Source organism: Micromys minutus (genome assembly GCF_963924665.1).
Source record: "Micromys minutus genome assembly, chromosome: 9".
Taxonomy (NCBI): Eukaryota; Metazoa; Chordata; class Mammalia; order Rodentia; family Muridae; genus Micromys; species Micromys minutus.
In genome coordinates, this window is record NC_137978.1 from 18,343,132 (window position 1) to 18,359,135 (window position 16,004).

Genomic DNA, 16,004 nt, shown 5'->3' on the forward strand with positions numbered 1-16,004 from the left:
TCACAGCAGTTGAGAAATAGAAAAACACTAAATATCCATGAATGGATTCAGAGAATGTGGTATATATACACACAATGAAATACTAGCTTAAAAACAGAGAACAAAAACCTTGCCAGAATAATCCAGGGAACCATGAGGACATGACGGTAGGTAGAACAAGTAGATCACATGATCTTGTCTTTCACATAGAATTTAAGAGGTGAAAGAACCAGACATTACTTATTATGTGTAGTTATTCACAGACAGGGGCAGGCAGTAGGAACCAGTAAAGAGCTGTTGGACTACAGTCAGACAGGAGGAATAAATTTAGGAGATCTACTGTTCAACATGGCAACTATAGTTAATAACAGCATATTTATTTGGAAAATTGGTAAGAGTAGATTTTGTGTTCTCACCACAAAAATTAGTAAATGAATATATTAATTAGCTTGATGAAGCCATCCCAAAATATACACACATTTCAAAACATGTTGTGTATAATTTATACAACTGTCAATGAAGATGGGAGAATAACCTCCTTTTACCTTAAGTCTAACATATAATAAAAATTTTTAACAAATATGCTGCCCTGCCAAGCGTCAGCCCAACTCACCTTATTATAATAGCCATAAGTAATAGCATTTGGTTTTATTTTAGCAGTTTTCATTTCGAATAAGACTCTCACTGCTAAAACAGGATGAACCCAAAGTCCACAAAGCTGCATTACTACTCGATAGCACACCTAGCAGGAGGGACAACAAAGCATTAGTCCTCAGCCTATTAGTTTACTTGAGACTTACAGAGATTTAAAAATGACTCTACTCAACCAGGGTGGTTAGAAGAAGGTAGGGGCAGGAGGATCAGGAATTCAAGGCCATACATAGTGACTTCCAGACTAGATAGAGTTGCAAAATACTCCTAAGAAAACAAATAAATAAAATACAACAATAAACCCTATTCAACCTAACAGAAATAATCAAAAGCATTACTTCATGCACATGTCTCTTCTGTCTAAGAAAACAAATCTATATAAGGAAAATCACTGTTTTTCCATAATGTGAAGTACTGTTCTCTATAATGTGAAAAAGAACATTTTCTAAAATCAAACATGGTTAAATTCACCCCAGTCAATATGCTTTGCATTCTATGCTCTATTCTATGAACACCACGCCCAGCAGACTAATTAACTAACAGCTTAATTAACTAACATTTCTACTATTTGTTTTTCACTTTATTTTATTTTATTATGTTTGAGACAGGTTGTTGCTGTGTAGGATCAGGGTGTAGTAGCATCAAACTTGGAGCAATCTCCTGCCTCAGCCTCGAAAAGTACTAGGACTATAATGAGTCACCAAGACCCAAACATTTAAAATTACAAAACAGTATGTATCAGCGAGAGCTAGGGATACAGCTCACTTGCTAAACACAGGCAAGGCCCTGGACTCATCCGCTGCCCTGCAACAACAATAGCAGCCACGAGATACCTCAGTGTCGTGCACTTACCTCATCTAATGGATCCACGTCTGTCTTCCTCATCTTAACAAGCACATCATGTGCCTGCTGGAGTGCTCGGACCTTAGGGTGAGAAACTCTAACATAGGCTGGGAGACAAATAAACCACAAACTGTAACAATGGCTGAACAGATACTTGGCCCATTGTGGTGGATTCGTATAACATCTCTTAGCCAACTTATGAGCTGTTTTTATCTCCTATAAAAAAAATAAATATCAATGTATTCATTAAAACCCATTTTAGTAAATGAAGAAATATAGAAAAGGGAAAATTTTAATGTAAACTTTTAAACTTCATTTTAAAAATGAAGGATTTTATAGTCTTAATTTTGTGTTATATGGTTCCTCCCAGCTTTGCTTCCTGAATGCTGGAATTAAGTATGCTACCACACGTCCAGAAAAGTTAAAGTTTCCTTGGTTCCCAAGACTTCGCTTAGATATAAATGAGTGCTTTAAATTTCAGCTTTAATATCAAGTTGTATACAAGAAGTACCATTGCACACATGATAACCACAGCAGGCCTTAAAACGGCTGCTAAGGATTCTATACATAGATATTTTACATTTTCAATGAACATGGGTTATACAAAGAATATCTAACCTGTTTAGTTCTTTTAGCCATGAGGGCAGGGCTGTTTGTAATGCTACTTCCAGGAGGATGTCTATTGAAGCACAGTTTCAGCTCCTGTGGGCTGTCAAAAAGCTTAAGATCCAATCTTGGAAAGTATGTGTAACTAAAATAGAAAGCAAAAATAGAACTGTTGGCTTACAATCCATTGAATTCTTCAACTGCTCAATATTTAGGTAAAATGTCTAAACTTCAAATATTATCCTATAATGTTCTTTAAAACTCCTTACAATTTGTTTCAAAGTATGAGAAAACACAGCCAGTACTACAAACTGTCCTGTCAGGAGGAACTCTAAATGGTCCCAGCTATTTGTTATTTTCAACCAGTTTGCAAAAAAGTAAAAATTAATTATACAGCATGATATCGAACTAGCATTTATGACACCCAACTGCAGTGTAACTCCAGTCTCACTCAGCCCTGCTGAGTAGTCTCTTTACAGAGGTCCTTGACTTTTCCTTAGAGAATTATTGTGTGTGTGTGTGTGTGTGTGTATGAATGCATACAAAGATACAAAGGACTATGAACAAATCCACAAGAAATAAGGTAAATAAATTACAGTAACTGCATACAATGTGGTCACTATAATTATAAGCCATGAAAATTTTCAGTGCATGAAAGAACATTTATACCATTAAAGGTAAACTCAGGTTTCAAAAAAAAATGTTAAAGATGAACTTGTCTACACAATATATAATATACACATACCTAAATTTAATAATAAATCTAAAATTAGTACTAAAATTGCGTATTACATTTCTGATTTCGTTTAGTTTATTAAACCATGTACCATGACAATTACAATAAGGAAAATATTTACTGTGATTTCTGAAAAGACTCTCCTCTGAATTCTACCTGCTAGGTTGTCTTTAAACAGAGACTGATCCCTCTACTTTCACATTTTCTCTGTCCCACTAACTGAAAAATTTCACAGAATTAAAACTCCTAAAGTTGGTTATTAGGGAAACTCAAAACAAAACAACAACAAAAACCCCAAACTCACAACTTTTTTTTAAGAAATAAAACTCTGCAGATTAAACTATAGTGAAACGTGTAAGTAAATATTACTGTCTGACCTCCCTTGCAGTAAGGCCATTCACCCTCACACAGTACACCTGGCAGTAACTCCACAGAATACTGATCTCAGCTCACTGAATTCACACGGAAAATTACCTACACATATTACAAACGGGCATCTCTTAATCATGGCAAAAAAATGTAACAAACAATCTAAACTAGGCCCAAGTAGCTCTTAAAAGAATCCATTCTACCTGTACTGAGGTGACAATTCATTCCCGTCATCAGGAGGTGGCTCAGGTGGCATTATAAATACAGTGTGCTCACTTTTCTGTGAGTCGTCTAGCTCTATCAATTTGGTATCTTCTGCTGAATCCAGATCAACCTGAAAATAAGTATGTTCTCCAATTAATGTGCATATAAGTAAAATCTAATTCTGAAAGGCAATATTTAAACCTAAGGTGGGGGGTGGGGTCATACCTTGTCTGTTTTCTCTATACCTTTATCTGGAAACAACTAAGAAGAAAAAAAAAGAAAAAATTCTAAGTGAAAACCTGTACTGAGTTAAAAATTTTTTAAATTTTTAAATTCTAATTTTAAAAAGAAACTTGAGGAGGAGAAGCAGGAAGAGGAGAAACAACAACTTGGAGCTGGAGAAATGGTTCAGTGGTTAAGAGCACTCGATACACAAACATAAGAATCTAAATTCAATCTCAGCACCCACACGAAAGCACATGCCTGTGAGCCCAGTGCAGTGGAGAAGAGGCGGGCAGTCAGGAAAACTGCTGGATCTTGCAGACAACCAGCCCAGCACCAGGTTCAGTGAGAGACCCTATCTCAAAGGAACATGGTGGAGAACGGTACAGCATGACACCTAACATCCTCCTCTGGGCTCTGCACATTACCACACGCATGTGCATACACCTCACATACACAAAAGTAAACTTTTTTTCAATACTTTTTTCACAATGAGGTCTTCTATGCTTTCACTGAAGCACATTTGTCTGTGGCTTACAGGACAGAGGTTACTTATTTTCATTAGTTTCTTCTCTTTCCTCTCTCAGTCTTTGAGACAGGTTTTACTATGTAGCTACAGTTGGCCTAGAACTTGCTGTATAGGCTGGCCCTAAACTTCCCATTTTTCTGCTTTAGCCTCTCAAGCAGAGGAATTACAGGCATGTTATCATATTTGACTTTGATTAGTTGTTTTATAAATCTTATTAAAACATGGTTTCTAAGGCATATGAATCGCAATAATTAAATATTAAAACAATAATTAAAACATAATACTCAACCATTCATAGATACAATTTCAAATCTTATAAGATTTGTGTAAAGAAAAAGTGGCTCCTAGATCTATTTAGAAAAACTGTAAAACCTATTAAAAATTAGAAAGACATATGAACTTAATTCCTCACTGTTAAAAGTAAAGGCTGGGCATAAGGGGTAGGTGGCTTTAATCACCCCAGTATTTAGGGAACAAAGGTATAATTTCAAGTCCCAGGCCAGACTAGTCTCAGTCTATACAGCAAATCCCAGACCAGCAGGGTAACATATCAGGACCCTATTAAAAGAAAAAAACAATGACATGGTGTGGGGTTGGAGAAGGGGTGACACATGCCTACAATTACAGCACTTGGAAGGTGGAAATCAAGTCATCCTTAGTTAAGTAGCAAATTCAAAGCCTGGGTCACATAAGACTCTGGCTCAAAAGAAACCTTGAACAATAACAAAAAACCAAAAATCTTACAGATATTATCAAAGTATTCTGAAAGACATTAAAGCAATAAGATATAGCACTATCCATTAAGTCCATAGCCTTTAAATAATAAAACTAGTCATATCCTGTTCATTTAGATTAAACCACCACCAACAAACAGCAATACTTAGAAAGGTAAGGAAACATTTTTAACATTCAACAGGCTCAGAGAGAAAAGCAAATCAAGTACAGAAGCAAGTAGATACCAAAGAGGAAAGATATTCTGTCTCTGTCTGTCTCTCTCTTCCTTCCATCAACCCTCCTGTTCGCCCTTAAACGCACATAAAACCTATTATTATAGAAGTTAAACCAAGGTTGCTTTTCTTAAAGTTGGCATATAAAGCAAAATATTACCTTCTCAATGCAATCATCAAAAAATGCCAATCCAGTATCTTTATCACTTACAAAACTGCATTCTTCAATGAAACGGATAAAAATCTGTGTTTTGGATAAAAGAGTATAGAATTTTGTATAGGCACGATCCCGACTTTTCAAAAAACCTGAAGAAAAAAAAATCACAATACATTTTTAAAAGGAACTAATGTCATATCAAACATTATCCTCGTATATATTATATCCCCTTTATGCAAATCCACACTTACGGGAATTTCTAACAGTCACGTAAAGTTCTTTCTGCCTGACTTAACTATGAAAGCTCCTGATACCAATCTCTTCACTGAATTATGACTCTTCTAAGGAACGTCAGCCCTATGTCCTCAGCAAGACAGGAGCTCTTCTCTGGCTGGGCATGGTGGCATATGCCTTGGAATCCCAGCTCTCAGAAGTAGAGGCAGGTGGATCTCTGAGTTCTGAGTTCACATCTAGCATGATCTACATAACAAGCTCCTGGACAGCCAGGTCTAGTCTCAAAAACTAAAACAAACAAGAATTTTTCTCTGAGACTCTTCAACTCTTATGCCAATGGCTGACATATTGAATGGGTCAGTCTTCTTCCTCTGCCATCAGACCATCATCCCCTGCATGTGATGAAGGTTTCTGTGTAGCCAAGGTTAAGCACTTGGCTAGTAGTGCTCTGTTTCACTGAGTCCAGGAGCCTTTCCTTCAGTGACCGCGCATCAGTCCCTCATTCCTACCATCATCATTCTTTCCTGTTGTGGTTTGGCTATGAGGTGTCACATGAAGTGGCTCATGTCCACAGCTAAGGGGACTACTGAGAGGTAACCAGATGGTTCACCAATGGGTTAACCCATTCAGTTCAACTTAAAGAAGGAATTAGCAGGAAGGTCCACAGGAGGAAGCAGGCGAGCAGGGCAGTTCTGGGAAAGGAATGTCTTGCCCCATTAGCCCTGTGTCTCCTGAGGTTTCCTGATTGTCATGCTCTTCCATGGAAGCTCTGCCTTATCAAAGGTTGTTTTCCTCTGGCATGCTGTCACAGTGATGAAAGGTAACGAATGTGCACAGACCATGAAAGACCATGATTCTCAATGAGTCTTCACAGAGGCATACTCATCATACATTCCTTGCTGGTTTCCAATATAACTACTGATCTTTAATTTCCTTATCACCCTCAGATCATTATCTCTGTTTGGTTTGCTTTTATGAAGTTGAATTACTAACTACCAGGTCTTTTTGGTCTTTTTTTTTGGGGGGGGGGGGGTGAAGGTAGCAGATGAGAAAGTAGGCTTACTGAAACTACCACTATACCAATCTTTAAAAAAAAAATTTAAGATTTGAGTCTCTCTCTCTCTCTCTCTCTCTCTCTCTCTCTCTCTCTCTCTCTCTCTCTCTCTCTCTGTGTGTGTGTGTGTGTGTGTGTGTGTGTGTGTACATGCACCATACGTACAGGTATCCTAGAAGGTCATTAGAAGACACTGGATCAGAGCTAAAAGCAGTTGGAACTAACTCAGGTTTTCTACACGAGCAGTTTGTTCTCTAAACTGCTAGCCATCTCTTTAGTTGTGAGACACAGTCTCACTATGCAGTGCTGGCTGGCCTATAGCTTTCTATATAGACCAGGCTACCCTTGAACTCTAGAGATTTTTCTTCCTCTGCCTCTTGAATGCTGGAATTAAGGGCATGTAAGTTCAGCCGATCCATTTTTTTTTTAAGATTTACTTTTTCATTTCGTGTATGTAAGTACACTGTAGCCCTCAGACAAACCAAAAGAGGTCATCAGATCCCAGGCATCAGATCCCTTTACAGATGGTTGTGAGCCACCATGTGGTTGCTGGGAATTGAACTCAGGACCTCAGGAAGAGCAGCCAGTGCTTTTAACCTCTGAGTCATCTCTCCAGCCCAGACAATTCACTCTTAATAATTATTGAAGCACATATTACAAAACTGAGGAAAGAAAAACCACCAAAAATGTCCCTCCCAACTGTGTCTTCTTGAAATAACTGATCATATGGGATTGTACATAACACACTGGGCTTTTCAAATTAAACACATTCAGTTTCACATTTTTCATTTAAAAAAAACTGGGATATAAAAATAAAAGTTATCTAGCAGTAGAAGTAAGTTACGAAAAACGGATATTCCTTATATTTGAATATAAACGTCTATGGATGCAGTAAATGCATCTATGTAGCAACAAGACATAGAAATGCCTTTGACTTCAATGAAGGCAACTGTGACCTCACTGACACTCACCCTGTCGGTCAAACAATGAGTCCACAGCTGTGGCTTTATTGGAAGGTGCTTCTGTGATTGGTCTGAGATATGACCTGTACCCTTTTAAAACAGATGCCATAAATCGCAAAAATGTCTCTTGAATTTCCGTCTCAAGTTGTGTCATCTTTTTTTGCCAAGAGAAATCTGCTTCAATTGGAGTCATCTCAATTGCTGAACTTTCCTGAGGTTTTCGATGAACTGACAAAGAAAGAAAAGCCAAACAAGGCATTAATATATAATATTTATTATATCATGATTGAATAATAAGAAAATAGTCAAAGTCCACAACACTCCCCGCTCTCTCTCATTCTCTCTCCCTTGACAGCCTTGCTCTAGAATAGCCATGGACGCCAGGCCGCCTTCTGTTCACCACCTTGTTCTTAGTCCCCCTACGTACATTAGCTCCGATCTCAAAAATTCTAAACAAACAAAACCCCTCGAAACCAACGAAACAAGAAAAGAGGACCTGGGTTGTAGCTCAGATGGCGTGCTTTCCCTCCACCCAGGTCCAACCCAGCACTACACAATAGCCTTGGACTTGATGCCTGCAGCCCTAACATTTGGGAGGGGGACAAAAGGATCTGGAGTCTGAAGCCACCTTTAGCTCTTGGATAAAGGGTAGCAAAGAGGACAGGGTACAAAGAACATATTATAAAAACAAAAAATAACTAACCAAACATTGTTTAGGTCTAATATAAAATAACATTAAATAGAACAAAATATATTTGATTAACAATTACCTTTATTTTAATTAGCTCATCATTTTTCTACACATTTAAAAAACTTTCAAAGGGGAGAGGCAGAAACAAAGGGATCACAAGTTCCAGGTCACCTTGAACTATGTAGCAAAGACAGTGTCTCAAACACAAGAAGGGCTAGAGAGATGGGTCAGTGGTTAAGAATGCATACTACTCTTGTATCAGACTAACTACCCACACTGGGCAGCTGACAGGTCCTTGGGATCTGACGCTCTCTTTTGGGCTCCACAGTACCTAACACTTGTGTGCACATGTCACAGACAGACAGACAGACACACACACACACACACACACACACACACACACACACACAGATCCCCATTGGGTCTGCAGCAGGTACCCCACCCTCTTCCACTCACCGGAGCAGAGCTGGGGATACAGTCTCCTCAGGGAGCCAAGCAGACTCTTGCATGGCTTTTTGGGAAGGTGCTTCCAGTTTACATTCTTTTTTTCATCAGCTCTATTAAATGAGAGTTAAGAAAATCTGCTACATAATTCATTTGTACTAAACAAATTTCTTCTGTCAGCAGAGTTAAAAGGGGCATTTTTCATGCACTGAAGACTAACACTGACACGTGGAATGGGGTACTTTAGACCTTAGACAATGTGACTGTCTCCAACAGCCCTCATCATCGCAGTGTGATGCTGACTTTAAAGTTACACTTAAACCCTATAATATTTTAAAAGTTGAATTAACTGACAAAACATTAACCTATTGGTAGGACTCTAAAATACTCTATGCCCAAACCAAGTACTGGATGAAATTTAACAAAAACCAAGTACATCTAGTTCACTGGATTCCTAGCAGAGGTATAAGAAGAAATCAAACACATTATTTAACACAATCTATGACCATAAGAACATTAAAAAAACAAAACAAAACAAAAAAAAACCTAAAGACACAGATAAAATAAAAATAAAAGCTAAATAAAGGTTGAAAATTTCAGAATGTTATAATCCAGAAACATAAAATAAAACAGAGACAATGGCTTTGAAAAACATTCTTCTTCTACAAGTCAGTATATATGTACCAGACTTTCTTTTAATGTTATAGTTTAGTCTTCAGTGATTAGAAATCTAGAGAAATGCCAAAGCCCCATCTGACTTAAGGATTAATTAATAGGCCCCTGTTTTGGTCACAACCAAGTACAGTGTTGAATGAAAATCAAACTAAGACTCAGTAATGCTGGCTTTGCTTAGATTTCAACTGGGAAGAAAAAATTCCTTACTTAAATTACTACTGTCCCACCAAATTTACCAGCATGGTCCAAGGAACTTCAAGTAGAAATTAACTTTAAATACTCCCTGGCTAATAATGCCATCAGCACAGAGCAAATATGGTATCCTTTCTGGAAAGGGCTGCAACCATCCCATGTTCCAGATACTGTTAAAAGATTCACACTTCAGTTGAGCATGATGACACATATCTATGACTTAGGAAGCAAAGGCAGAAAGGTCAGCCCAAGTTCCAGGACAGCCAAGGACACATAGTAAGATTTTTCTTATAATTAAGTAAGTAAGATGCCAAATCAACTACGAAACTTTCATGTGTTTAAAACTGATGTCATATAACACTTAACTCTGATCATGTGATCTGACTTGATGTAATTACATAGTATACATTTTAGTGCCACTTTTTAAATCCCCAAATGAACACTGTTGCCCCTATGTGAATTATCATCAGTTTGGATTCTGGCTCTAACATTTACTCTCTATCTGAGTTTGAAAAATAATCACTTTGAAAGTCTGTTACTCAAATTTCTTCTCTACAAAATGGCAATGATAATATAACAAATGACTAGGAACTGACATATACTCACACGCCACAGTCTGTCTAATCCAAGGGGAAGCATCAACACTTGCTTTTACTACCATAAAGGAAAGGATGTTGGACTTGGAGTAGGATACAAACCTGTAACGCCAGCACCTGGGAGAGGCAGGAAGATCAGTTCAAGATCGTCCTTGGCTACTACAGCTAGCTCTAACTCAGGGCCAGTCTAGGATACGACACTATCACAAACAAAAACATCAGAGCTGGCTATAAGGCCTAAGGCCTAACTCACAACACACTCTGGGCTCAGTGCCCAGGAGAGGAAGAAAAGAAATGTAGGAAATGAAGAAAGAAGTCGTGTGTGTGTGTGTGTGTGTGTGTGTGTGTGTGTGTGTGTGTGTGTGTGTAACGGAATTCATGAAGTGACTCATTACTTCCAAGCTATCTATACATCTAGATATACATAATAACGACCTACGGTAGCTATGCAGTTTCAAAATACAGTGTATCCACTTCAGTATCATTTTAATTTTACATTTTTGTGGGGTTGTTTGAGGCAATGTCTCACTCTGTAGCTAAAGCTGACCTGGATCCCACTATGTGGCCCAGAATGATCTCTAATTCATGGTGACCTCCTTTAGCCTTCCAAGTACTGGGTTTACAAGCATAAGCTACCACACTGGTCTAGCTTCAGTGTTGTTTTCTAAGCAATGTTTTCTTCCTTTCATACAACTATTCTGTCAGTTTACACACACATATCTTCCTAAACAATTGCCCTGCAGTGGCCATGGGCCTGGAGAGAGAGGGTCTCATGTAGTACATGCTGGCTCCAAAATTACTATGTAGAAGATCCATGAATTTCTGATCCTGCCACCTGTGACCCAAGTGCATATGTCACTACAGCATCTATTCAGTTCTGGAACTGGAACCCAGGCTTCAAGAATGTTAAGCAAGCCCTCCATCAACTAAGCTATGCCCCCAGACCTCATGGCGGGGGTGGGGGTGGATTTTTAAGATAGAGTTTCTCTGAGCAAGCCTGGCTGTCCTGAAACCTTACTCTGTTCTTACTTGAACAGAGATCAGCCTGCTTCTGCCTCCCTGGTGCCAGAATTAAAGGCATGCACCACCCGTAGCACCTCCAATTTTTTAATCTACACACTTCCTGGCAATGCAACTTATTTCTAAATGCTTCTAAATATCTTTAATTATATATGGTGGAGACTATGCGTGGAAGATAACAAGATGAATCACTTACACATATAACGTGTTCGTATCCAAGTCAATGCAAACAACATCCTGTGGTGGGTCATGAAGATCAAAGTACCTTGAGTCCACTCCAACTATAAACGGTAAAGGTGCACTGAGCACTCCAGCCAATGAGAGAGGACAAAGGGGGATATATGGGCACTGCCACTGAAATGGAAAGATCATCTAGAGGAAAAGTTTTTTAAAAATTAACCAAATTTGAATTTGCAATGACAACTATACAATTAACTATTACTGAAAGGGACCATTGAAAAGCAATGAAATCCATTTTTTTCAACTTTAATTTTCATTCCAAAGTTAAGTGATTACAAATACTATCAGGTTCAAATTTCAAGAATACTGAGAACGGCACACTAACAGCTCTTTGCAGGTTATTCTTCTACACAAATCTCATGCATACTTTATGGAGAATCAAAGAAAAGAAATGAAACTGCCCCCAAAATAACAAAACAAACCTACATTTTTATAAACTTGGGCATTTTACCCATTTATGAACTCTGACCAAAATCTAAGTACACAGAGGGCCTGTGGGCAGTAGGAGAAACATTAGTGTGGGACTGTGGTTAGGTATAACATTTACTTAGCATGTTTTAGAAACCTGGGGGTTCTATCTCAAGCGCTACACTAAAAAATAAAATATAATTAAAATGCAATCACCTAAAGGTCTCAACAAAACATTTTCTACACTTCAAATAAACATTTAAAATAATTCAGCTTCAGTGAAGCTTGATCTCTTCAAAATAGTTGATATTAAACATTCTCTGAGAATCTCAAACAAATAAACAAAAGCCAGGAATGAAGGGCTCTTACAGTTCCAGCAATAGGGAAGCAGATGCAGGCAGATCTCTGTGGCTTGCTAGCCATCTAACATAGCCAGTGAGAGAATCTGTCTCACAAAAAAAAAAGTGGGATGCACCAGAAAGAATGACATCATAAGTTTGTCTCTAGCACACACACACACACACAAACCCATATACACACACACACACACACACACACACATACACACACACATACACACGAACATGCACAAACATATACACACAAAAAAAACTTACTGGAAGTTTTAATTCACAAATTGCCATCATAGTATATGTGTGTTTAGGTCTTTTTTTTTTTTCTTTTTTTTTTTTGGTTTTATTTTTAAGATCAGTTTTTAATAGGTTGAAAAAAATATACTAAGGGGCTAGAGAGATGGCTCAGTGGTTAGGCCACTCTTCCAGAGGACCTGGGTTCAATTCCTAGAATTCACATTGAATAATGGCTCACAACCTGTAGCTCCAGCTCTAGGAGATCTGATGCCCTCTTCTGGTTTTCATGGGCACTAGCCCATATATGCACAGTCATAGACACATAAAACAAAAACATTTAAGAGAAAAAAAAAACTAAAATATTGTTTTGGTTCATATATAGTTACCTTCCCAACCAAGTGTACTGTAGTGGCTACAAAGCTCCATTCAAAACCATACTCTGATATGAGACAGAGCATTACGCAGTATAGTGGCTTCAAACTCATTATGTGAACAAGGACCTGCCTCTGGCACTCTGCTTAGTAACAATCGGCCACAACTGTAATTAGGGATGAGCTATTGCTTGAAGGTCAGGTTCAATTTTCACCCTTATTCAGCATCACCAATCCCAACAAAATCCTTATAGCCACCACCTCGGCTAGGCGGCACAGATTATTACTCAATACCAGCAATCCTGTATTAGAATTACATATTAATATACACATGAGCATTTGTTAAGTGCCAAGCACTCTTAGACAATGAGATTTCAGTATCAAAATAGACCCATGCCTCCTGGATTCAAGGTCTAGAATTTTACCCTTTTTTTTCTGTAAAATGCAGAATATTTTAGACCTCAAAGCCTTTGTAACAACTACTTAATTCTGCTACTATACAAGAAAATAGTAATAAATAATAAATCAGTAAGTAGCCTATGTTTTGATAAAACTATTAGTCGTACACTCCTGGTAGACATGAACTAGCAAGCCTGGCTTGCCTGGTCTGTTGACACATAGTCTAACAAGAAGAACTATACAATAAACAGAAGACATTAAAAAGTATATATTCTATTAGGAAGCAAATAAAACTATGGGGAAAAGAACCATAAACAAAGTTCAGAACAGGTTGCTCTAGTGCGGGCAAAGTGAGCCTCACTACAAAGAGACAACTACCTGAAACATGAACAAATGTGTTCCAGAAAAAACACCAAGGAAGCAGGGTGACCAGGCAGCTTCCACCTCTAACCCCAACATAGGCAGTTAAGGGCAGGAGAACTGTGAAACTTCACACCACCAACCTGATAAGTAACAGGTCAACTTTAGCTGAATGTGAGCCTGTCTTTAAAAAAACCAAACAAAACAAAAGAAAGCCAGGAATGGGAGAGATGGCTTGGCATTTAAGAGTACTGCTCTCAAAGAAAACCTGAATTTGGTTCCAGGAACCCACATCTCCAGGAAATCCAATGCTCTCTTTCTGGCCTCCACAGGCACCTGCACTCATGTGTACAGACAGGTGCACACACACTAAATAGTAAAATAAACAAAGGCTAAAAAGATTACTTAGCAGGTAGAGAACACTTGCTGCAGAATCATGAAAGCTGAGACTCAGATCCCAGCACCCACATAGCAAGTTCAGTATTTCATGAATGCAGAGGCATGTGCACCTATATGTGTGCATGCTTGTGTGTGTGTGCATGTGCGCACGTGAGTGCACATGTGCATACAGCTACACACAGCAACAAAAAATTCACTATGATCTGATTTCTAAGTGCAGTAAAAAGGCAATACAACTTGACTTCATTTGCGATTTAACCAAGAGCAGATCATTTTTATATTATCCTATTCACAGTAAAGCCATATATATAATGAGAGACAATAGTTAAAAGTTAAAATTAGAAATTAACCATGCAACTAATTTGCGTAACTTAAAAACTTAAAATCAACTAGTGTTTCATTAGTGTTTTGGTTTATTTCCTTTTTATGTTTTTTGAGGCAAGATTTCGATACACACACACACACACACACACACACTTATTTCTGCCTCAGCCTCCCAAGTGCTATGATATTGTATAGCAACTTTCTTCAAATGGAATCACTGCCTTCTTGAAAAAGCAGAGACTCAAGAGATTAAACTAATAAGTCCGGGAAACTTGACTCAGATTCATAAGGCCCCTCTCCTAGATCATAAGAACAGAAAATAATTGCACCAGCTCAGTATCTGGAAAACTCTGACCTATTGAGATGCCTGTGAGTCCCACAGAGACAATGTACATTTCGGCTACAGTGAGCCTTCCCATGATGCAGCTACACTGGAGTGGTCCTGGTCCTCTGCGTAACTGCTCATCTATACTCTTGTGAGTAATCTCAATAAAACAACTAGTTTCCCATTTGGACTTTGGGAGACTAATTACTTTAGTCTCTCCTGGGTTCTCTATTAGGATGACAAGACCCTTGTTTGTGTCACCCCAGGAAACATAAGACTACAGGTAGAGACTGCCAGGCTCCACTTAACAAGTTTTACTGTTATATAATGAATATTTACTCTAAGAACGCAAAAATTTTTAAAAAAATTAGAAACTGACATTTTTTCCTCTAACTTTTATTTCCTTCATACATTCCAATTACATTCATAGTAAACTGGCTGAGCTGGAAATTGCAAAGTTGCCTTCTTTGAAGAAGAGTCCAAAACCCCCTAGTAGTGATGTTGTTCTCCAAGAAAAACTATACTCACAGCAACAACAGCTTCCGCTGCCCCAGTCAGCACAGCTGGCCTAAGAGAATGCAGCAGAATCTTACTCTCAAGTAAAACCAGCAGCAGCAATGTTGCACAATTCTCAGGACCCAGATTCATCAGCAAGGAACTGAAGTGGGCTCCACTAGAGAACAGAGAAAGAAAGAATTGGGAACTTTTTTTATTAAAACATATCAAGATTCATTTACTAAACAGGTTAAGAATCTAATGTTAATTTCAATTCATAACTTAGCAGAATGCAATTAATTTAATGAGGTAGTATACGGTGTGATTCAAACGAACATTACTAAGATTTTCTGTAAAGGACTGATACCCCAGCACAGGAGAATGATAGGGCAGTGGGTTGGGAGTGGATGGGGAGTGGGGCAGCACCTCCGTGGAGGCAGGGGGAGAGGAGGTGGAATGGGGGGTTTTCAGGAAGGGGGATAACATCTGAAATGTAAATAAACAAAATAACCAATAATTTTTTTTTAATTTTAAAAAAGAAAGATTTTTTTGAAGCTCAAACATCTGAGCTGAGTTTAAAGGAACAGAGGTAGAGATGTAATAGGGCTAGGAGACAGCATTATGTAAAAATGCAGAAGCAGGAAAAAGCTAATGTCATAATCTAAGAACTTCAAAATAAGGGAGCATTTGAAAATAACAAGAGATCATGGTAAAGAGAAATGACTCAAACACATTCATAAGAGGATGCACTGGCTGCAGGCAGATAAGAAGCTGAAGGTCTAAGAGTAAAAGGATCAAGAGGCTCTAATGAAACAGTCCAGAGAGTGGCTGAATTAGTGATGCAGATGAAATGCAGGAGGTGAATATCAGATCACCATCATCAGTTACTTACAAACTGAATATGGAGAGATGAGAAAAAAGCACTTCCTGTATTAGATCTTATAATTGTGGATCTTGCAGAACGCCTGTGCATGAAGTATGT

At 38.2% G+C, this 16,004-nt stretch overlaps 1 protein-coding gene across 5 annotated transcripts in view; it reads right to left on the minus strand.

Moving 5' to 3' along the window:
• DENND4C (DENN domain containing 4C) overlaps positions 1-16,004 on the minus strand; it is an 84,632-nt gene that overhangs the window by 32,914 nt on the left and 35,714 nt on the right. For 4 of the 5 annotated variants that reach the window (XM_080921175.1, XM_080921174.1, XM_080921172.1 and 1 more), the window contains exons 9-18: positions 15,056-15,200; positions 11,308-11,483; positions 8,641-8,741; positions 7,503-7,721; positions 5,247-5,392; positions 3,614-3,649; positions 3,388-3,518; positions 2,092-2,224; positions 1,483-1,689; positions 593-721 (exon numbers count right to left, since the gene is read on the minus strand). In XM_080921175.1, the coding sequence (XP_080777301.1) occupies positions 593-721; positions 1,483-1,689; positions 2,092-2,224; positions 3,388-3,518; positions 3,614-3,649; positions 5,247-5,392; positions 7,503-7,721; positions 8,641-8,741; positions 11,308-11,483; positions 15,056-15,200 (1,423 nt within the window). The remainder of the gene's footprint in view (positions 1-592; positions 722-1,482; positions 1,690-2,091; positions 2,225-3,387; positions 3,519-3,613; positions 3,650-5,246; positions 5,393-7,502; positions 7,722-8,640; positions 8,742-11,307; positions 11,484-15,055; positions 15,201-16,004) is intronic. The other variant, XM_080921173.1, reaches the window with a different exon arrangement.